Genomic DNA, 22,974 nt, shown 5'->3' with positions numbered 1-22,974 from the left:
TTACGCAAACATTTTGAAATAAAAGTGACTTCCTCCATAACCTCCCTAACTTTAGTGCGACAGCGTGCTGCGTCTGATGTCATTGTTATTGGTCTTTTGCGCACGCGGGTCAGTTCGAAAGCGCAAACAGTTCACCGTGGAATCTGATACAGGCCACATTTTAAAAGGTCATGTGAACAGCATGATTAATTATTATTAAATTATTAAACAAATAAAAAATCGGATCTGAGCAAAAAATCTGAATTAAGCATTAAGATTTGCGGTGTGACTTGAGACTTGACTTGGGACTCGTCCTCAAAGGACTTCAGACTCGACTCTAGATGCAGGACTCGGGAACAATCTGGGTGCTTGTGTTTTCCTCGGGTCAAATTTGACCCGTTTTTTTTTTAAAGTTTTTTATATCAGAAATATGGGTTTCTTTCCACCAAAAATAACATAGATGCATGGATGTACATTATATGGATACAACGTTGTTCGCAGGCAAAATTAATGATTACTTTCATTGAATTTAAGGTGTTTTATTCAATTTTAAATGGTTTCTAAACAGTATCCTGACTAAACATCCTCTGATCTTAATTATTACTCCAAAAAATTTAAAATTTCTGCCTCTTTTTTACTAAAAAAATTAAGTATAATGTCATACATTAGGTTTATTGACCATGAATGTAAAAAAATCGTTTGGAAAAAGTGAGAAATTTTGACCCAGAAGGACAACACGTTCAAGGGTTAATAACTGTTATATTGAAAATTCAATAAAAACATTGTCCAAAAAAAGAGAGGGGAGGGAGGAAAAAGAGGAAGGGAGGAGACATAAGATGTTGAGGACGTGATGAAAAAAGGGGAAGAGGAAGAGGCGATGAGAAAGGAAGGAAGAAAAAGGAATAGAAGAGTGGAGAAAGACGAAGAGAAGGTAGAAGATGGAGAAGGGGAAGAAGGAAGGAACTGGAGATGAGAGGAGTGTTGGATGTGAGGAGAAATAAGGTTGGAGTAGGGGAAGAGGAGGAAATAGGACAAGAAAAAAAGATGCAGGAGAGGAAGATGAGAGGATGGGAGGGAAAGGAATGAATGATGAAAAACAGGAAAGAGAAAGGGGTGGAGGAAAGCACATTTTGAGGAAGAAAAGAAGAAGAGGAAATAAAGGAAGGGGGCAGACATAAGATGTTGATGAGGGGATGGAAAAAAAGGGGAAGAGGATGATTATATATAAGTATTGGAGAGTAGAGGAGTGTAGGACGTAAAGAAGGACACAAAGAGAAAGGTGAAGATGAGGAAATGAGACAAAAAAAGGGTGGAGAGAAGAAGAGAGGGTGAGGAGGAGGAAGAAGGGAGTTACACATATCAGCGCCTCTCACGTCCGTCCGACCTCAGAAATGGAAACGAGAGAAACGCACAACGTGGCCTCATTACATCCAGACCCAGTGAAGGGGCTCGGCTCGGACTAAAGCCTGGAGTAGAGAGGTGAACAGCAGTATCGCGGCCCTGTATAATGTCTGAGATAGGCAGTATCAGGCTGAATACGTCAGACACTCACCTGCTTCTCCGCCGCCGTCTTTGCTTCCCGCTGCGAGCCGCTCCGCCCTCTCCTCCCCTTCTCCTCCCGCTTCGCCCTCCGACTCTCCCCCTCTCCTCGCCTCTCCCCCTCCTCCCTATCTGCCTCTCTCATCGGCGAGCAGTTAATTTTGGGATTAATACGCGTGGCGGCGGCTGGCTCTTTTGAGGGATTTGTAGCGGAGCCGCAGACACTTATCTTGGTCATTACGGCGCCCATATTGGATTCAAGCGTTTTAGTATCTGCCAAACATTCGTCTGCGGAGGAGTCTATCGGGGCAACACGCGCCAGGGGATTAAGATAAGGAGGCCCCTCATTACGACTCCTCTCCTCCAGCCGCGGGCTGACACTCGCAGCGGCCGCCACTTCGCCTCCAGCGACATCACAGAGGAGGTACGGGTCGCTCACCCCCTCTTCTTCCGCGCCAGAGGACACGGAAGGAATAGGAGGAGAAGAGGAGGGAGGGTTGCAAGCTTTCGGTTTGGAAAAAGTGCCGCGACAAGGCTGCAGGAAAGGAGACAAGGTGCTGTGTGTTCCCTCTGTGGGACTGGCTCCTTGGAAATACATCCCGTGATCCTGGCCTAACGCAAACTCCTCAGAGGGAGACAAGTGGCTCAGACTATCACCTGGATCGGAAGCACCGTTCGGTTTTGAACGCGGCGAGTAAGCTTCACAGCCAGGGTCCAGGGAGGGCGAACACTCGGAGTTTTCCTTCGTCGGAACGCGCCGTGGTTTCTTGGTGAGCGCCATGCTGTAGCAGAGAGGCGGGCCCAGGTAGACCTCCTCCGTGCAGGCTGCAAACAGGGTCACCTCATCGCGGATGTCCGGGCTCGGGGGCAGGGATAGAGAGGGGCTAGCGGGCTCTTCGGCGCGGCTACCGCTCGGAGACTTCAAATCCAGAGCGCGGAAGTTGTTCTTGGACTCGAGGTCGGGGGAGGAGCGTCTGGAAGAGTCTGATATTCGCAGCTTGGTGCTGGTGAACAGCTCGGGGCTCGGGCTCGGGCTGTGGAGGCCCTCTGTCGGCGATACGTAGGACGGGATGGTGTAGGGCACCGGCGTGGAGCACTTTTCCTCGGAGCACTGGCTGACCTCGCCACAGTCGCTGTCATGGGACGAGAGAGACAGGTAGGAGTAGAAGTCTCCCTTACGGAGGTGGAGAGGCCGGTGGGAGTGTTCGAGCACCTGCAGGAGGAAGGAGAAAGTTTGTAAAGTTGTTGTTGAGTTGGAGTTTTTCCTCGTGTGACTCGAGGGTCTGAGGGCAGAGGGGTTCTACGTGTTACAGATTGTAAAAACCCTCCGAGACAAATCTGTGAGTCTGAGCTCCATAAATAAAATTGACTTTCACCTGACTTGGTTTGTTTGTTAATCTGGTTGTTGACAACAAAAAAAAAAAAGGAAATTAATGAAACCCCCTGGAACAACTCAATACAGAACCACTAAGGGAATAAGATATGATAACTTTTAGTATAACTTCTGTGTTACTTTTCAATTTTATTTCATTTTGGTTTCATGCGATTCAAAGTCATTTGTTTTGTTTTATTTAAGTTATGATGACTTTAAGTTTATGTTACCATTGCACATACTATATTCTATGTACACAAAAGGCTTATTTCTCTCAAATATTGTTCACAATTCTGTCTAAATCTGTGTTAGTGAGCACTTCTCCTGTGCTGAGAAAATCCATCCACCTCATGGGTGTGGCATATCAAGATGCTGATTAGACAGCAGGATTATTGCCAGTGGCGGTGCGTGGCAAATTTGACCGAGGAAGCCAGTGAGCTTAGTATGTATACTTGCTCCATCGTCTGACAAATGAGCTTTGTTTCAGGATTGTAGTTGGCAAGTGCCCGCATCACCACAGCAGTTATGGCTTCAGCATCTCGTTCAAGGCTAACGTCAAAGAAACCAAGAAACCGCTCACATATCATTCCCTTTTTATTTACGTAGCGGATAATGACCGCCCCACTTGCATGATATGTCTGTGGTGTCATCCACTTCCACTGCTATGAATGACGCTGTGTTTATTTCTTTATCTATTTCTTCCTGAATAACATGAGCAGCGCTCTCTATTATGTCATTCTGAATTGTCTTTGACACACTCGTAAATGTTGTAGCTGATGCTAGGCGCCCTGCTAGCGTTGTGTCAAACTCGGCGACAGCTTGCACCAGAGCCGCGGGAACATATTTTGAATTGGGGGTGCTGACAAATTTTCCAGAGTGAAGTTTTAAGCTACAGTCAACCACCACACACCAAACTGCACCCATCACAATTTATTGAACTGTATAGAGATTCAATTCATATAAATATCCTATCCAAGACCGTAATTAGCCTGCCGTGGGCTACTGATCCCCAAACACCGGGAAATAATAGACCGTTATCACTATTCAACCAAGTTAAATTTCTGTCATACCCATACTGTCAAGATGAAGACAAAATATATCTATTTATTAAAACAAAGACACTTTGTGGTGTCAAAACAGTACGGCTTCGGTACTAAAACTGGAACACAGGTACACGCTCTTCACGCACGAAAAACTAAAACATGAATAAAGTCCAAAATCCAAGACAGAACAAACTAGCCGGGCAACGGCGGGATGTAGACTACCGGCTACGACAATGGTACAGAATAGGCCTACTACAAGCTCAAACACTGAGCCACAAAACACAAGGGTAACACATCACTGAATCATATTAAATCAAATCAAAGTGAAGCCTGTGAACTGACTGATTTGAACACTGAAATGAAATAGAGAAATGCAGCCTTAAGTTTTTGTAGCACAGCAATAGCAAATTACAGGCATAAAGATATTGAGCCTGCGTGTTAAGCTGGGCCTAATAATTTTAAAACAATACGGTAGGATAATTAAAAATCGGTATGACCTCATTCTGGTCAATACGTACGCTAGGCTTTACACGAGTGTAAAAAACACAATTATCTCCAATAATTCGTATAAACTTCCAGTTGAACTGTTACTGAACAGTTGATAAATCATGCCAATTTACTGAACGGCGGCAGCATAATAATAATAAACCAGCATTATTACCTTGTGTTTCAGTCATAACACTAAAAATAAATCCTCATCTCCAAAACGTGTACCAGGAAAAGTGTGAGCCCGAGGCTGGCAGCACTGAGCTGACGTTGCTGTTCCCTCTGCGGCTAGCCTGATGCTGCTAGCTTGGTTTACGAGATTAGCTCCCTCGTCGTCTGTTGCTAGCAGGGTCGCTACTTCATTCAGTTACAGTTGCTGAGTTTTCTGCCTCCGCTCTTCTACGCTTTTTAGCTTGTGGTTAATCTATAAAGAAAATCAAAAAGCGCTTTTGTGCCATTCATTGTGTAAACTTGCTGTTAACTGACTGTTAGCTCAGCTGACACCGGACGGCACCGCTGCTGTACTGTTACCATAGTTACCCATCTGTCTGAGGCATGTGATTGGTGAGAAGCCAGGTTCAACCTGGCTTCCCTGTTTTTTTTATTTATGATGAATTGACCATTCAATGTCGAGCTCGGTCAAACCTAGCCTCAATCTGATTGGCTGAAAATATAATTTTTTTTCTCTAAAGGAGGCCAGGAAAAGCTGGCCTCCTTTGAGCGCTACAGCATTTTACTGGCCACTAGACAGAGCCCAGACAGGACTGCACCACGCACGCAGCGACAGAGGGGCGCTGTTTCGCTCTGAAGAAAATGATAATAGAATGTTTTGATAAGGGAAATTACAAAATCAGTAAAAGACACAACCGTAAATTTATAATTCCTACGGTTAAAAATCTAAAACGTAATTTTAAATTATAACATTTATTGTAAAATTATTATTTTTTTAATTTTATTAAAAAAAATATATATTTTATATTTTAAATTATGTTTTATATTTTTATGGGGAGGCCAGGCTTCCTTTGGCCTCCTAGAGAAACCGCCACTGATTATTGCACAGGTGTTCCTTAGGCTGGACACAATAAAAGGCCACTCTAAAATGTGCAGTTTTACTGTATGGGTGTGTGTGCGTGTGTGGTCCGAAAACAGTATCTGGGGTTATGGTTAGGGTTCCCCTCTCCCTCTCTCTCTCTCTCTCTCTCTCTCTCTCTCTCTCTCTCTCTCTCTCGACCTGACTGCAGTTCATTGTCGTAACCGACTTGAGCGGGCAAATGCAAATGCATTTGATGGCATCTGGCACTTTGGAGAGGTGTTCTCTTCACAGATGAACCCTAACCCTAACACCAGATACTGACTGGTTTTCGGACCCCCCACCCTGGATCCCAATACAGTAAAACTGCACATTTTAGAGCGGCCTTTTCTTGTGTCCAGCCTAAGGCACACCTGTGCAATAATCCTGCTGTCTAATCAGCATCTTGATATTCCACCCCTGTGAGGTGGATGGATTATCTCTGTAAAGGAGAAGTGCTCACTAACACAGATTTAGACAGATTTGTGAACAATATTTGTGTACGTAGAAAAAGTCTTAGATCTTTGAGTTCAGCTCATGAAAAATGGGGGCATTTATAATTTTGTTCAGTATATTTGTTTCAGAATTTATTGTTTATTTCATAATAATGTTCAATATTTCATTTTTTTTTATCTATGCATCAACCACCAAGGCAAATTCCTTGTACATGTTACTTAACTTTGGCAATAAATTATGTTCTGATTCTGATTTATGAAGTATTACTTCTGTGTTACTTTTCAATTTTATGCATTTTTTGTGTTTTATTTTATTATTTTAAAAGTGATATATACATCTGTGTCCTCTGTTTAAAACATGTGTTTTTTATATTTTTGGTTATGTACATTTATATATTTGAGTGAAATGTGGTCTATATTTTAACACAATCCCCAAACCATCCAAGAAACTATCTACCGAGTGTTCATTTGCATACCATAAAAGGCCTGTATTTATAGTTGTACTTTGTACAAGAGGAGTTTTCAAAGTTTTCTGCCTGATTTGTTTTTCTTTTTCAGAAATCAAATGAAGACTGAAAACTGATTAGCGTTTAGATTACTTCACTTGCAAAAAATACTGAAGAAATTATAGTCATTACAAAAAAAGTTATGATCTGTGATGCGATTTATTGAATTACTCCAACTCAGTGAACAAATTAACGGAGATAACTTTTGATACTTTTGAGATTCTTTTGCCCTCAAAATGTACAGAATACATGTGAGGTCAAACAGGAATTAACCCTTTGGACTCTGAATAGAAAGGGTCTGCATTTCTGCTTATTGTGATCTCATTTCTTGGATCTTTAAAGGTCCCATGGCATGAAAATTTCACTTTATGAGGTTTTTTTAAACATTAATATGAGTTCCCCCAGCCTGCCTATGGTCCCCCAGTGGCTAGAAATGGTGATACGTGTAAACCGAGCCCTGGGTATCCTGCTCTGCCTTTTGAGAAAATGAAAGCTCAGATGGACCAATCAGGAATCTTCTCCTTATGAGGTCATAAGGGGAAAGGTTACCTCCCCTTTCTCTGCTTTGCCCGCCCCCAGAGAATTTGGCCCGCCCATGAGAACACAGAGCTAAAACCGTGGCCGCAAGCTGGTCAAGGCCACCCCCCCACCCTCCTCTTTAGCATTTAAAGCTACAGACACAGAAATGGCAATTCCTAAGGAAAGCTCATTGTGGGACTGGCTCTAGTGGCTGTAATTCTGCACCAAGGCTGAATTTCGGGAAAGTGACTTCAGATACAGTATTAGGGGACCACTAAGGCCTATATAAAAGAGACTTCAGATACAGTATTAGGGGACCACTAAGGCCTATATAAAAGAGACTTCAGATACAGTATTAGGGGACCACTAAGGTCTATATAAAAGAGACTTCAGATACAGTATTAGGGGACATGTCATAGGACCTTTGAATGCTTCATATCCCTAAAATCAGTACAACCCAAGCTGCAAGGTTATGTAAGACAATAAAGCATAATCATTCATAAAGGTATTGAAATTGTGTCATGAATAACAATAAATACAAAAATCGTAAGGTTTTCATCAAATTTGACAAAATAAACAATCCAAAAGATTTCTAAATGTAGAAACATTATCAAAATGTTTCTTAACACTCCAGAAGTTACTTATAACTCTGTATATTTGGAGTTTTTGAGATATGCTCATTTTGATGAGTGTAAAGGTGTTTTCATAGTTTCATCTGCAGTAGAAACGGTGTTACGTGGTTTTGCACCGGACGTAACGTGATGACGTCATCGCGAGTGTACAGCGTTTACGACGCAAAAGGCAGAAGCCTTAGTCTTCTGCTGCAAGAAGAATGAAAGGTCTAGCTCTCATGGTTTTTATTATTTTATATTTTTCATCAAAAACAACGATCTCTTGCGAGAAGTCTGTTCCCTGGAACCCAGTTCAGACCAAAGATTGGCCGGTCTGCAGCGTTCTGAAACCTGCCAGTTCACACCAATGAGACAAGGGACCCTATTTTAAAGGTCTAAGAACACGGGGTGAAGCGCCTGGTGCAGGTGCGTTTAGGGCGTGTACGAATCCACTTTTGCTAGTTATTACGGTGGAAAAAAGGGTCCGTGCGCCGGGCGCCTGGTTCTAAAGGGTTGTACTTAGTGTCGTCATTAATCAGAGGTGTGTTTTGGGCGTAACATGCAATCAACCAATCAGAGATCATCTCCCATTCCCTTTAAAAGCCAGGCGCGTTTGGACCTTGGAGCATTGCTGTTATGATGGAGGATTTGCACCGTAATATTGTTATTTGTAATCTTCTGCATGTGTGTGTGCTGCTGTGTGTCCCTGTGTGTGTAACACGCATAGTGTGCGCGCGCTGTGCACGAGCCTAGGAGCATTGTACTAATGCTCTGTTAAAATAACAATGAAATGCTGCGTTATTGACTTTAGACCAGGTTTTTGTTGGTCAATGGAGCGATCACTTCCCGCTGCTTCAAAATAGCAATACTCCCAGAATGAACCTCAACACACCTCCCTGTGAGACCAGCACGCCCAGAATGCACCTGAACACACCTCCCTGTAAGACCAGCACGCCCAGAATGCACCTGAACACACCTCCCTGTAAGACCAGCACACCCACGGGCCACAGATGGGTGCAGGTGCATTTGCTATTTAAACGATGTGGGCGCTGGACAGAAATTGACAACTGCGTCTGTCTTAAACTAGCAAAGACACTTGCGTCGGGCTTTGCGCTGCACTGGGTGCAAGATAGGACCCTTGACGTGACAGTGTATCATCTCCATAGCAACGACTCTTTGTACTTCCGTTCTAACTTCCAGACTTTTTTGTAGCGGGATTTATCATTTGTTGCGTCTAAATAATATAATAATATGCATGTGGGTAACATTAGTGATAGTGAGATGCTTGCTACAGTTACATTTCTAGTGATGAATCTGCAGAAACACGTTTTATTTCTCTGATACACGGCTTTGTGCTAGCTGCTCCAATATCCAATAATTTAATTTATTTATTATCAACATCTGTAACCATATTAAACTGTTTAATTAGGGTTTCTGAATTTGCAATATATGTATTTGTGGTTTCGATGTAATGAAATCCATAACAGGCTGATTGTTTTATGATATTTTCTCAGTTGGATTCATTATTAATTCTGTACCTTGTCTCTGATCTGTGCTAGCGATGCAGGACCTTGGTCTGGGATGGACCCGCTGCTGTCGGGCTGGTTCGGTTCTTCGGGCTGATTCTCTTTGCTCTTCAGAGCCAGGGACGTCATATCAATAATCTCCATCACGAAATCGTGCACGTTCTCTTTGGCGCCCTCACCTACGCTGCGTGGATGGAGGGAGGAGGGGGAGGGAAGGTGGCTGCAGCAGGAGGAGTGAGAATTGTGCCGTTTTCTGGGCGGCAGGGACGACTCTTTGTCTCGGACTTCCCTCCTCGTCTCCTCCGTCACAAAAGACGAGAATTTGAACTTTTCCTGACTGGTGATGGCCTTCCGTCCCCCGGCTGCCGGCCTGCCGTCGTGCAAGGCGTCGTGGGATCCGCAGTCCTCGACGGGCGAGAGGGACGGAGGCGAGGGGAAGGAGGAGCTGTGGCAGGGCAGCTCCCCTCTCAGCTGTCCCACTAAAGAGGAAGCCTGTTTGGACAGGAAGGGGAGGAGCTCGCAAGACGGAGACGGCGAAAGCAGCTTTGATTCTGTTTTCACGATCAAGTCACCGTCATCCTGAACAGACTCTGCCGTTTTGGCGAACGCGTAGGACTCCCTCAGCGACTCTCCTTTCTTGGTGAACACGCTCGATTCCTCCCGCAGGAGTTCGTCGTCCTCGTCTTCCCCTTTCAGACAGCTCTGGTCCACGTTTCCGTTCTCCACGTCGTCCACAAACTGGCTGATGTAGCTTCTCGTCGCGTTCCTCCGGTTCTCCTCCTCTTCTTCCCGTTCTCTCTTGTCTCTTTTTGTCTTGTTGTTGCCCCCGATAGCGTTGGTTTCCATTGATTTGGAACGCTTTTGGAAGCGGTGCGGCTCCGTGTTCTGAGAGGCGGACGACAGGATGGTCCCGCACTGCAGCTCGTCCCGGAGACCGGCTTCTGTTTTAGAGGAAGACAAAGTTCGAGGCGATCGGATCCAAGTCTGCAGCTCCCTCTTCATGTACTCCAGCCCCAGGACGTAAGAGCCCTCCATCTCCTCTTCGTCTTCGTCGTTGCCAGAGGAGGCGCCGCTCAACCTCTCGTCCTCTTCGTCACGAACACCGAGCTCCTCCTCTGTGAGCGTGAGCGTGGAGGAAGACAGAAGGTCGCTGTCGTCCTCGTCTTCGTCCGTGCACGCCGACTTGCACGAGACGTTCACTACCAGGCTCAAACTCGCCGCGTCCGCCTCATCCATCCCTTGCCCCACCCTGCCGTTTCCGTGGCAATGTTTCCTATAAGAACACGAGTTGGCGTTGGACGCTGCTGCCACGGTGGGATCCAGGAAGAGGTGGCGTTGATTTCTGAGCACGGCGAAGTCTTCGGACCCCACGGATGAGTCCTCGGCGCTACTCAGCTCCGTTAGAGATGCCGTCGCTGAACTCTCGTTGATCAGGGACGGCGGGCCTTTTCGTGAAGACCCGGAAATCCCGGAAAGCGGGGCGTGTCGACCGCCGAGAGATGGCGAGGCAGGCAGTCTGCTGCGCTGCGGGGAGATGCTCCGGAGCGTCATGTCTGAAAAACTGCGGGTCATCTTCGCCTCCAAAGGACTCTGGATGTTCTCCAGGCGTTTCAGGAGATCCAGAGTTCTTCGGCTCAGCTCCCCAGAGGGCGCTTCTCCTTGCACGCTTTCATTCTTCTTCTCTTTTCCTGCTTTCCCTTCCTCCATCTCTCTGCCCTGCCCAATCAGGTCCAGATCCCCGAGGCTGGCCAGGCTGCCTGCGGCCTCTTCGGCGCTCCGACACGGGACCAGACAGCTCTCCAGAGAGGCGCTACGGTGCAGCTGGTCTTTGGAGGGAAATAACTCCACACCCAGAGCCAGAAGGGACTCCAGAGACGAGCCCTGAGATAATACCGGACTGGACGCCCGGCGGCTGAGAGCTGGAGGGGTCTCCAAACCGTTCGACTGGTTGATTTTAAACTCTGCGAAGTCGCCGCGGGACGTAAAGGGCTCAGAGGAGTCTACACCGAGTCCTTCCGCTTCAAAGTCAGAGTCGGAGTCAGCGGGAGTCAGGATTCCACGCCCGTTGATTAGGATCTCAACCGCCTCCCCTCCTCCCCTCCTGTGCCTCCTCCTTTTCTCCTCATCTCTGTTTTTTCTGATTTCATCCCTCCTCCATCCTTTCTCCTTCATACTCTCCTCCTCCTTGGTTCTTTGGTTGGTAACGTGGTCTTTGTGCACGGCCAAATGACTCCCGTCTACAGTTTTAAACTTCCACTGCTTCTTTCCCTCCTCCTCCTCTCCTCCCTGATCCTCTACTTCTTCCTGGATTTCAGAGTTTGTTGTCGTCGTCTCCGTGTCTCCTGTATCACTGACGATCCCGCTCTCGCTCTCTGACCGCCGGCTGATCGCCGACTGGCCGCTTCCTCTGCCGCTCTCCCGCTCACTCTCCCCGACGATTCTGTCTCCTCCTCGGCCGTTTGACATCAAACCTCCCAGGAGGTCCGGGAGGGATTCGATAGAAGAGAACGAGGAGTCTTTACTCAGGCTCTTCAGCAGCAGATGCGGTTTCCGTTTTCCTGATTTGGTTTTGTGCAGCGAGGAGGAAGTGTGAGGAAACTGAGGCTGTCTGTATAATTCCACACTATGCAGGCTGTACACCTGGTAGATGTTATTGTTGTTCAGGGGAAGAGTTTGGGACATCATATTGGGCTGAACCTCTGAGGCGGATCCATCCCTCACATGGGACAACATCTCAGGCCTCTGACTGGCTGGGACACCGATTTGAATCCCATCGGGTTGATTCCCATTGGACAGAAAGCTGTCCGAAGGCAGATTTGGTTCTAAGGGGAGGCTGTGCATAAGGTCGAGTTCTGGTTCTTCTTGTGGCTCTACTTCTGCGATTGTCATATCCGTTTCATCCCATTCCCAGGACTCGTCTGGTGGTGGAGCCACTGGACCAGCTGGGACCAGGCTGATCTGGTGGAGGTCGACTAGACCCGGTTCGAGAGTGCTGCCAAGAACCTGCAGACAAAAAGAAAGAAATAAAGAAATAAGACATGTGGGAAGACAGAGAAAAGGAACGCTTCTTTTTGGTGGTGGTTGAAAAAAATCTAACATGGTGCTCTTCGGTGCAAGGGTGATCCAATAGCATCAGAACAACAATGAAAACCAAGGCACTCTTTTTGAAGAAAAAGTTTAAAAACCTTTACGGATGTGGCTAATGCATAGCAAAAAGTAAAACATACACAACACGCGACGCGGCACACAAGCCTTCTTCAGGGTTGTTTTATTTAAAGTGTTCATATTATGCTTTTTGGTGTTTTCCCTTTACTTTATAGTGTTATATATGTTTTTGTGCATGTTATAGGTTTACAAAGTGAAAAAGCCCAAAGTCCCCCCCAAAGGGACCATCTCCAACAGAAAACACTGTTCACAAACCGCTCCAAACAGCTCTATTGTAGTCCAGCCTTTACTTCAGAGACAAACATGGGTCACTTTGGAACACACGTTATAATGCTCGCCTAGTTGCTAGCGTGACACACCCTCATACTCTGCTTCTGACTGGCTAGTAGTCCTTACCTAGGTACTGTCAGGGCACACCCTCATACTCTGCTTCTGACTGGCTAGTAGTCCTTACCTAGGTACTGTCAGGGCACTAGGGCTGTGCTCGATTAAAGAAATTCTTAGTCGACTAACACTGATTCAATTGTATCAACTAATCGATTAGTTGATTTAATCAACAGATCTGTAAATCTGAGTTTCTCCGCAAAGAGTCATGCAAAAGCACCACTTTAATTCTTGTGTTTACCAGAGATGTGCTCGTACGTTTCTTGGAAATAAGTCATTCAACATGAAAAAAGCATCAAACATGACTAATGGACTAAAGAAATCTAAGTTGACTAAGACCAAAACGACCGATTAGTCGACTAATCGACTAAGAGGGAGCAGCCCTACAGGGCACGCCCTCACACTCTGCTTCTGACTGGCTAGTAGTCCTTACCTAGGTACTGTCAGGGCACCCCCTCATACTCTGCTTCTGACTGGCTAGTAGTCCTTACCTAGCTACTGAGCATGTGCGACTCCCAACAAAGATGGAACAGAAGTGAGATGTCTCACTCTGTAGCTAAAACAGAGAGCTCAACACACAGGGTGAAAAGAGGAGCTGCAGCAATGTGCAGTACAACTAAAATATGGTGTTTTTTGAAAATTAAACCACATAAACCTATTCTGGTACAACCTCTAAATACAATTATGAACCTAAAAATGAGCAGAATATGAGCACTTTAACCTGAAGTGAAAACCAAATAAATTTAACGTTTAGTCACATACAGAGCAAATGTGTAATAAAATTATACAACTTTTCAAAGAAACTTCAAAACATCTCACACTAATTATTTGCAGTGAGTTGGTGACTTGGGCTATGTGGTTATTACTTATTCTTTAAAAATAGATTTGGAGTAGTGTAATATCTTTTTTTTTGTATCTTTTATAAATTGCGTCAGCTGTAATTTGTAAATATATCAAATGTATGTTGTGAAATGTTGTGTAATGTTGTGTAATGTGTAACGGGATGTAGTAAATTGTATTGTCACAAAATAGACTGCAGGAGCCCAGGAAGAATAGCTTCTAGCTTATGCTGAAGATAATGGGGATCCAAATAATAATAATAATAATAATAATAATAATAAATAAAAAAAAAACAAGTGAGATACAAACAGGAAATATAAAGGACAAAGACAGGAGGTGACATCATACTCAAAACCATAATAAAATAGAGAATGAATGACACTACAACATATAGTTACACTATATGAAACAGAATAAAGTCTCAAAGGGCTAAAAAAAACAGTGGAATTTGTATGCTAACTAACAACTGAGTAGAGCAATATTACACGTGAGCAATATCCATTAAAACTAAAAAAAAAAACACATCATGCTGTTTGGAAGAAATAAGGAATGTTTTAAACTGTTCAGCAAGGATAAAGAGGAATGGTGCAGGGCTCAGCTGCTAAAGCACAAAACCACGAACCCACAACGTCCAAGGTTTTAATCCTGCTGCATGCCGAACCTCTTTTCTCTCTCTTGCTATGTTGTCAAAAAGAAAGATCTTAAAAAGACAAAAAGCAAGGGTACTCTGAATGAACCGGGTCACTTCTGCAGCACAGAAAAATAGACATTTGTTCTTCCTTGTATATGTTTTTCAGAAGGTGTTCTGGTTTTCTGATCTTTTGTTATATTATTCATTATTTCTAGTATATTTCTTGTATTTTCTGTATGTGTGTGAGTGAGTGAGTGTGTGTGTGTGTATGCCCCTGTAACTTGCTGCTGTAACAGAGTCATTTCTCAGTTTGGGATTAATAAAGTCCATCCATCCATCCATCCATCCATCCATCCATCACGTGAATTTGGGGTCATAACTGAATGCAAATATTCAGTACATTTAACTTTATATTAGAGATGTTCCGATACCGATACCAGTATCGGTATCGGCTCCGATACTGCCTAAAACGCTGGTATCGGTATCGGGAAGTACTGGAGTTTATGCACCGATCCGATACCACGTAATGAAGCCCTAAAGAAAATCTACGTTAAAGTAGTTTATTTATGTTCTTTTTCATTATAACTATAAAAGAAAGTTCTGGGGCATTCCTTGTTTACGTTTGTTCATGTTTCACAAAGAGTTTAACCTGAGCCAGACCGACAACAAAGAAAGAAATCATATCACATCCATACAGAGATAGTAGTATACAGATGTTAAAACATAATGAAATATATGACACGCTGGTATCGGATCGGTACTCGGTATCGGCCGATACGCAAGTTCAGGTATCGGAATCGGTATCGGGAAGCAAAAAAGTGGTATCGGACCATCTCTACTTTATATTATATAGGCTTTTGTACTGTATGTACAAGGGCTTGTCATAAAAGGCATGTATCTCTAAAATATCAGCTTTTAAGGAAATAAAAAAAACTGAAATGCTCTGCACATTCAAATGCTTCCCCGTTTAAAACATCTCAAATCTTTATAGACACTTTTGACTTGAGCTGCAAAGATTATTCGATTAGTTGTCAACTATTAAATGAATCGCCAACTAGATGTCTTGAAAAATAGAGCATATAAACTCTGACCTCCCCCCCATAGGTTTGGGCTGTACAGTACTGTACATTCAGCCTGATTACATTTAAACCCTCTAAATCGTGCACAAACTCTGTGTCTCCAAAATCAGCTTCAGGAACATCTGGACCAACCGTTTACGGAGGAATACCCTGACATGTTGCTGGAGTCTTGGCGGGGAAATTACCGGCGCTGTTTGTCTGCTAAATTTGTCTGCTCCGCCGGCTTGAAAGCACTGCCTCTTTGGCAGGTAACCAACAACATTTAAGAGTTATTTCCTGCTCGGAAAAATGTGTTTCTGAAGTCGCTGTGGCCACCAGACACCAAAATCAGCGCCCTCCTCTGTCTGGGGATCATAAAAATAACCACAATTCACTTGTAAACGGTTACGAAATGATAGAAATTAGATGAATTACAGATATAAATTATACAGAAGGTTTCCGTAGGTCATCAAACACTCGATATGATTGGATTAGGCTGATTGATAGCCTCTCCCCCCCTCAGCGCTGAATGTGTTTTTGAATGCGTCTGCAGTGGCAAAAAAAATCCAGTTCAGTCATTACCCCCATCTCCCTTATCAGCACAAGGGGAATAAACACAAATCTAATAGAAATTCATTACACGGACCCACACACACACACACACACACACACACACACACACACACACACACACACACACACACACACACACACACACACACACACACACACACACACACACACACACACACACACACACACAGCCAAGTAGTTTATTAGATTAATAGGCTATGAATGGCTAATACGAATTACCCCCCCTCTCTTGTTAACGAGACGCGGAGCAATTTGTATAATTATGTCTGTGGAAGGAAAGAATTCCTGTGTCTAAGCATATTTTTAGACAGCCGAGCTTTTCTGAAGGCTTTTGATTATGTATTTACTTTGGGGTTTTCAGCTCTGTGCTCTTTTTCTCTCAGAAGTCGTCTTTGAATAATTCATCGCTTTGTTCCACAGCGGAATAATTTGTGTTGAGATTTATGAGCAATTGCTTTTTTTTTGGGGGGGGGAGGGAGGAAATTACAAATTTTCATATATTTTTTAAAAAATGATCACAGAACATGTTCTGTCTAGAGTCGGGTGTCAGCGTGTCTCTTTTCAAACGGCGGCCCGAGTCGAGACGGCGCTCTCTGAGAGGAATCCAACACGTCTTTTTAAAGAGTTTGGGGCCAAAACGAGACACACACCACCTAAAAAAAACAAACATAACTTATACTCCCGTAGTGTTTGATGGCAATAAATAAAAAATGTTGTGCACTTTAAATGATAACAGAGAACTGCGTTTCTTTAACACACGTAAACACCGGATCCTCTGGATTTTAAACTTCCATCTGAACATTTTGCCTCCCATTAAGCTTTCAGAAAAGAACAAATGTAAGTCATTAAGCCCTGTTTCAGACATGTCAGAGAAATCGGTGTCAGTAACATGAAACAAGGCGTAATTAAACAGACTGCTCCACCCGTATCGTTGAATTACGCTTGCCTCAAGGGATTTTTTTGAAACTCATTGATTTAGGACTCAAAATAATGCCTTAATAAAGTGTGTGAAGTGGTGAACACCAACACACAGCATTTAATTTCAAGGAATTGAAGTCTATTAATGATTTATTTATTAAATTGTTGTACCATAGGACCTTAAAGATCGAATGCACCCTAATTAAAATAATCTGAAAATCAGTCTGATGAAAATGATGTTGTTTTTTTTTTTTTTTTGCATTTTCAGATAATTTGAAATGTCACGTACTCCTCTGTGGTTTGGGAAAATTCTCCAGCCTCTTGAAGACAATAATGAAGTCACTTCAAGGAATATGTCAACATTTTGGGAAATACGCCTATTTCTTTTTTAATTGTTTGTCTTGTGTTATGGTTTTGTTTTAAATTTGTTCTGTGAAGCACTTTGGGCTTCATGCTTGCATGAAAGGTGCTATATGAATAAAGTTGAGAATTTTCTTTCTCTCTGAGAGTGAGACGAGAAGTTGCACATCAACTGCAGGAGGCTGTTAGCGTAGCTTAGCATATAGTCTAAATACACGATGTTCCACTTCTGGGATTGCTCAGGTGCCGCCAGAAATTGGCCGAATGTCCCTCATTTAGGCCGGATGTCCGTCCCCTTCCTCTTTCTATACGTTGGCGTTCTAACCTCCGGTGGATTTGTGAGGACTATGGTTAACTGCTCCTCAGATCTCTGCAGGGTAAATCCAGACAGCTAGCTAGACTATCTGTCCAATCTGAGTTTTCTGTTGCACGACTAAAACTACTTTTAAACATACACACGTTCCACCAAAACAAGTTCCTTCCTGAGACCATTTGCAGAGGCGCCGTTGCTCCGTGCACCCAAGACGATTGTGATTGGTTTAAAGAAATGCCAATAAACCAGAGCATGTTTTTCTCCCAACCCGGAATGCTGTGTGGACTAGCCAGACCCTCCTCGCAGCGCTGTGGAGGAAGATCTGGCAAAGCGAGACTACTTAGCCAAGAGAATGGAAACTGGAAAACAGCTAGACTGGCTCTGAGTAAAGTCCAAAGATCTGCCTACCAAAACCTCTAAAGATGACTGATTACAAACAGCCCCGTGCAGTGACAACCTTCTGTAGTCTTGTTGTCACAGTGGGGCTGCCAAGTTTGGCACAATTAAGCCTTTACAGAGACCAAAACTTAAACCAACCAACCTACAGTATTGTATTTGGCAACATGTATGAAAGCACTGGGTACGGTGCCTTTGGGGTTGGTTACAGACGCAAAAAGTCTCCTTTAGCGTCTAGCCCTTTGCCGTCATTTTTAGACGCTCTGGGTCGGGACGTACGTTTAGCTGACATGAGACACAAGAACGGGACAGTTAGGTTTAGAAAAGATGGTGGGTGGGGTTACAAAATGTACGTTTCAGGGACAAGAACGGGACATGAAGCCCGGTCTCCTGGGTGAAAGTCCTGTGTTGTTTGACCCATCCACCACCCCAACCTGCCTCCCCACGCGTATTTTTGGTCAATCATACTCACTACCATTGTCTCTCCTAATACTACATCATGTTACAGCGCCGGGGTCAAGCTTCTGCTCTGTCCGGTGCGTTCCATACAGACACTAAAGGGGGAATTTGGGGTCAGTATCTGACACTGAGAGACACTGACGAAGCGTCAGTATTTGACATGTTTGGGAATGAAAACGGGTTGGGTATTTTTTCTATTCAAAACCCCGTAAGGGCATGTTATTCATTGGTTTGCTGTGTCTCGTATCATTTCTATGCTGATGACATCAACGTTTATGTATTTGTAACAACATGGAATTCTTCTCTTTGCCCCCAGTCAGACCTTTGCATTAGCACTTTGTACTTAACTACTTACTCACACAGCTGGTTTCCAGAAAGCTAAGAGTTAGCTTCTTAAAGTTGAACTTTATTCTCCAATAACAAACATTGTCAAACTGCACCCTGTGTTATCTTTCTAACAGCTAGAACAAATCACAAATTGTTTGCTCTTCTTTCCCTTCAACATAATGTTAATGTAAGCGGTGTTGTAGTCGGATCCACCTAAACCGAGACCAAGGTGTATCAAGACCGAGACAAGACTGAGACTTTGAGGGTTCGAGACCAAGTCAAGACCACGGCAGGGCGAGACCGACTCAAGACCAGATTTGTGGTAGACAGCCAGAGCTTCTTCTCCTGTCTCCCGCATTCATTTTCTTGAAAGTGCGTGTAAAGGGGGCAGGGAGAGGGGGGTTTACGGTAACAAATTTCAAACTAGATATTAGTCAAGTTATTGGTTGCATTTGCAAGTTTTAACACATAGGCATAAATCAGACAATGCACAGGCAATTTAGTGAAATCCCTGCAGTTGTGGTCTTACCCGGTCTTGAAATAAAATCCCGAGACCGAGATAACACGAGAACTTAAATAATTGGTCTTGAGACCAAGACCGATCTTGAGTACTACAACACTGACTTTAAGTATTCATAAAGTAAGGATTGAATTCAGTCCAGCGTTTCCTCTATGTTGATAGCATAGTGGCGGTGCGCCACGGTAAAATTTCCAGCGCCACGGTATCAGAAATAGGGCAGACACACAACAGGGTTTCCGCTATGTTACACCACGCACCACCGTTCCTTCGGCTGTTTATAAAAAGTGATGAAGTCGTAGAGCCGTGTGCTCTACTGAACTCAAGTGAACTGTCATCCTCTCTCTCCCCCTAGGGTGAGTTTTTTCTCTTTTCCTCCGGTGAGCAGAGCAACTGGAACAGTGACATGTCACCTGCCACAAAACAGCGGGCAAACCAAATAAACAACAGGGCGAGAACTATTTCAGTCAGTAAGTGATAAACCGCGACGAAAGCCGCGACATGAAATTTGGCTCACGTGGATCCAGTGAAATTTGACAGCTACAGTTTATTGGAAAATAGTGTTGGGCGCGCTGATTTTGATGAATTTACAGTTTTCAGACCCCAGATGAGACAAGAAGCTAACGTTAGCTAACGCTGCTGTGACGGCCCCTCTGCTTCTGACTCAATTTACAGGAGAACGCTGTATTCCTCCGACACAAGCTGTATTAACGTTACTGTTTTAAAAACGTTTTCCAGGTTAGTGGGGGTGCATACCGCTCAAAACCAACATGAAAACCTTAGCTAGCTAGTAATGTTCACTCAGCGTTTAGTTTTGTTGTTAAACTGTGTGTGTAAAATGAGCGCCGCGGTGACGTTAAATCACCCTACGTCTATTTGCTGGATGGTTTCAAGGTAACGGTCGCAGCTAACATATAAGCTAGCAGATAAGCCCGTACACTGACGTCCAATACCCCCGAAAAAAATTCTAGAGGAAACACTGCAGTCATTGCATGTCAACCATCCTTACAACAAGCTGATTTACATGGGAAACAAGTCAAAATAAACAGTTTTCACTGTGATTATACTCACACGAACATTATCACAGTCTAGAGTTGTTACAGCGGCTCCACCTCACTCTGTTTACAGCCTTTAATCGCAGCCGGTGACACTGTGTGTGTGTGTGTGTGTGTGTGTGTGTGTGTGTGTGTTTGTATTTGTGTATTTGTGCATGCGAGGGAACGGTACAGTGTATTTGGGGTGAAAACAAAACTTTTTTTCCCATTAGCTCTGGTTTGACTGCTCCCATTTGTTAGCATAGCATCTGCTGGAAGGCCCAAGGAGAGCGCAGCTATCTGGCAGCGTCTGGGTGATTATTCATGTACCGGCGCTGCTGCTCCAGTCTCTCCTGGCTCGCTGCTGTACCGCTTGTCAAAGTGCTGAGGGAGCCCGGCGTCACCGCTCTGATTCAAAATGAATAGAAGCGCACAGATAAATCACCCCTCCATGCTGAGTGGAGGAGCAGACAGGCTGCTTTGAATGTAATTGCAAAATGGTGAATGAAAACCTCCATATGTTGCTCATAACGCCGCTCAAAAATATATTTCATAATCGCGGGGGAAGTGTTCGAAAATATAATTTCCATATTTTACATTTGGACTAACAGGCATATTCGGTGAAACTTCATTCCCACAACACAACCTGCAGCTTTGACTTAGACCCATTTACATCAAATCAGAGATAAAACTGGACCTGTCATGTGCTTTATGAGCAGTGTTCACATGTACTCATTGAACAAAAGAAGTAAATGTCATACTGTTAGCAATGCCTCGGATATAAAATCACAAACTAAACCATGCTGCATGAGACACCTTGGACTGATGGATTATTTGATAATCTAACAGGTGTATATTTTATTTATGTAGGTATTTTATGGATTGATTTTAACAAGCTAAAGGTTATGAATTTATTAGCTACTATTTAGAGCTTTTATGTATTTATTTATATATTTGAGTGTCTTTCGGTCTTTTAAGTGTCTTGCCTCTGTTGTTTTCTCACTTATGATGGCGTTTCCTCAGCTCAGATTAACTCAGTTTCTGTTTTAATGAATTGATTTTTTGTCGATTAAGGGGTGGGTGGGTGAATGGGGGTGGGGGGTTATTGTGTTATGTGTGTATATCTGTGTTATGTGTGTGGGGGGAGGCTATTGTATGAAGAACTCTGTGCTACATTTACATGTATATGTATAAAAAGTGCTATATAAATAAGGTCTGATCGATTGATTGATTGATTAAGGTGATCTCATGTGTTAGTCTGGTCTGATATCAGTGGTGTAGTCTACGTGATACGCAGGTATACGCAGTTTACCCACTAGGACATCTCCAGGATTTCCGTATATACCCACTTAATAATGTGCAATGATACGCAACAACATAGTTTTGTGACAGAACTTTCACTTCAGATATTTGTATTCACAAATAAGGGGTCGAGTAATGTGCCAGCAAACTAAACTAACCATGCAGAAACATGCAGAGACTTTTCTCATCTTTCATCGGCCTGCTGAGCGCAGTGCGTAGTGTGGCCATAGTGTGCGTTATGTGTGGTCGTAGTGTGCGCGTAGCAACCGGGCCCCAGTGCTCCGCCTAAACTAACGCCAGAATCCTCCCTTCACCGCACATTTAAGACAAATATAAGTAGCCAATTGTATTTTGCACTGGTTGCTTTGGGGTCGACTTTTGTGATCCAGGCTCAGGTCCCTGATGTGAAAGCCCCTTTACTGCTTTATTTTCCATTATATTTTGGATATATTTTGAATGTCATCTGTGTTTTCCTTCTCATAGGATAAATAAAGGTATTCCCACCATAAAGTGGTGCATAAAAGTGTATCAGAATGCAGGAAATGAAGTCTTTGACGCTCAAAACAACCCTGGGGGAGGACACCCAGACCCCACACTTTGATATCCCACCCCCCATCCCCCAAAGGCCCATTCTGAGCCAGGAAAAGAATATTTATATAAAAAGCGAACATCAACTTTTCAGCTTTATGGCCAAATTATCTCTTCACACACTGCTCTGGAACTAATTTGGGCCTCGCTATACAGAAAGCTGAGTTTGTTCTGAACATTTTCATATTAAAAACACATGGGTATCAGGTTATATGCAAATATCCTTAAAATGTGGATTTAAAAAGAAATGTAAAAATGCCCATACATTAGACCTTTCACAAGATGCAGAAACAATCACACATCCGCCAGTTCAACACATGCACATGCACACCAGCAGCCATTTATACACAAGCAAGCAGACTCATTTACACAAACACTTTCTCAAACACACACACACACACACACACACACACACACACACACACACACACACACACACACACACACACACACACACACACACACACACACAAGGAGAGGACAATCGTTTTATCACTGAGCAGAAGTGTTCATTTATAAGCTAAACCAGCCAGATATATGCCTCTATGGTTCTTTTTCTCTCTACACTTCATTCCCTTTCTTTTCTTCTCTCGCTCTCTTTCTTTCTCTCTCTCTCTCTCTCTCTCTCTCTCTCTCTCTCTCTCTTTATTCCTCTCCCATCTCCAGTAGAAGTGAAATTACTCTCCAGCCAGGCAGCGAGGTCAGAGTGTCTGGCCTCTGTTATTTGTCTTCTCCTCCTCTACAATGCCCAGTGTGTGTGTGTGTGTGTGTGTGTGTGTGTGTGTGTGTGTGTGTGAGAGAAAGTGGAAGAGAGAGGGCGTAACTCTCACCTCAAACAGCACATGTTGAGCAGAATTAGGGTGATTCTCGCTAATGCTCCACATTCATAAAATGGTTTTTGATTCAGTTTGAATTTAATTCATTCAAACTTTATTTTTCCCTGAAACGGCTACAGTGACTGCATGAATGCGGCAGTTCATAAC

General features: G+C 43.8%; 1 protein-coding gene across 7 annotated transcripts in view; it reads right to left on the bottom strand.

Annotated features, from left to right (window-relative positions):
* The window catches only part of akap6 (A kinase (PRKA) anchor protein 6), a 292,609-nt gene that overhangs the window by 12,010 nt on the left and 257,625 nt on the right, over positions 1-22,974 (bottom strand). For 6 of the 7 annotated variants that reach the window (XM_039785655.1, XM_039785652.1, XM_039785654.1 and 3 more), the window contains 2 exons: positions 9,118-12,108; positions 1,532-2,731 (listed from right to left, as the gene is read on the bottom strand). In XM_039785655.1, the coding sequence (XP_039641589.1) occupies positions 1,532-2,731; positions 9,118-12,108 (4,191 nt within the window). The remainder of the gene's footprint in view (positions 1-1,531; positions 2,732-9,117; positions 12,109-22,974) is intronic. The other variant, XM_039785658.1, reaches the window with a different exon arrangement.

This window comes from Perca fluviatilis, chromosome 20 (genome assembly GCF_010015445.1).
Source record: "Perca fluviatilis chromosome 20, GENO_Pfluv_1.0, whole genome shotgun sequence".
Classification (NCBI taxonomy): Eukaryota; Metazoa; Chordata; class Actinopteri; order Perciformes; family Percidae; genus Perca; species Perca fluviatilis.
Note: the sequence above shows the minus strand (reverse complement) of the source record. Positions and strands in the feature narration are given on the sequence as shown.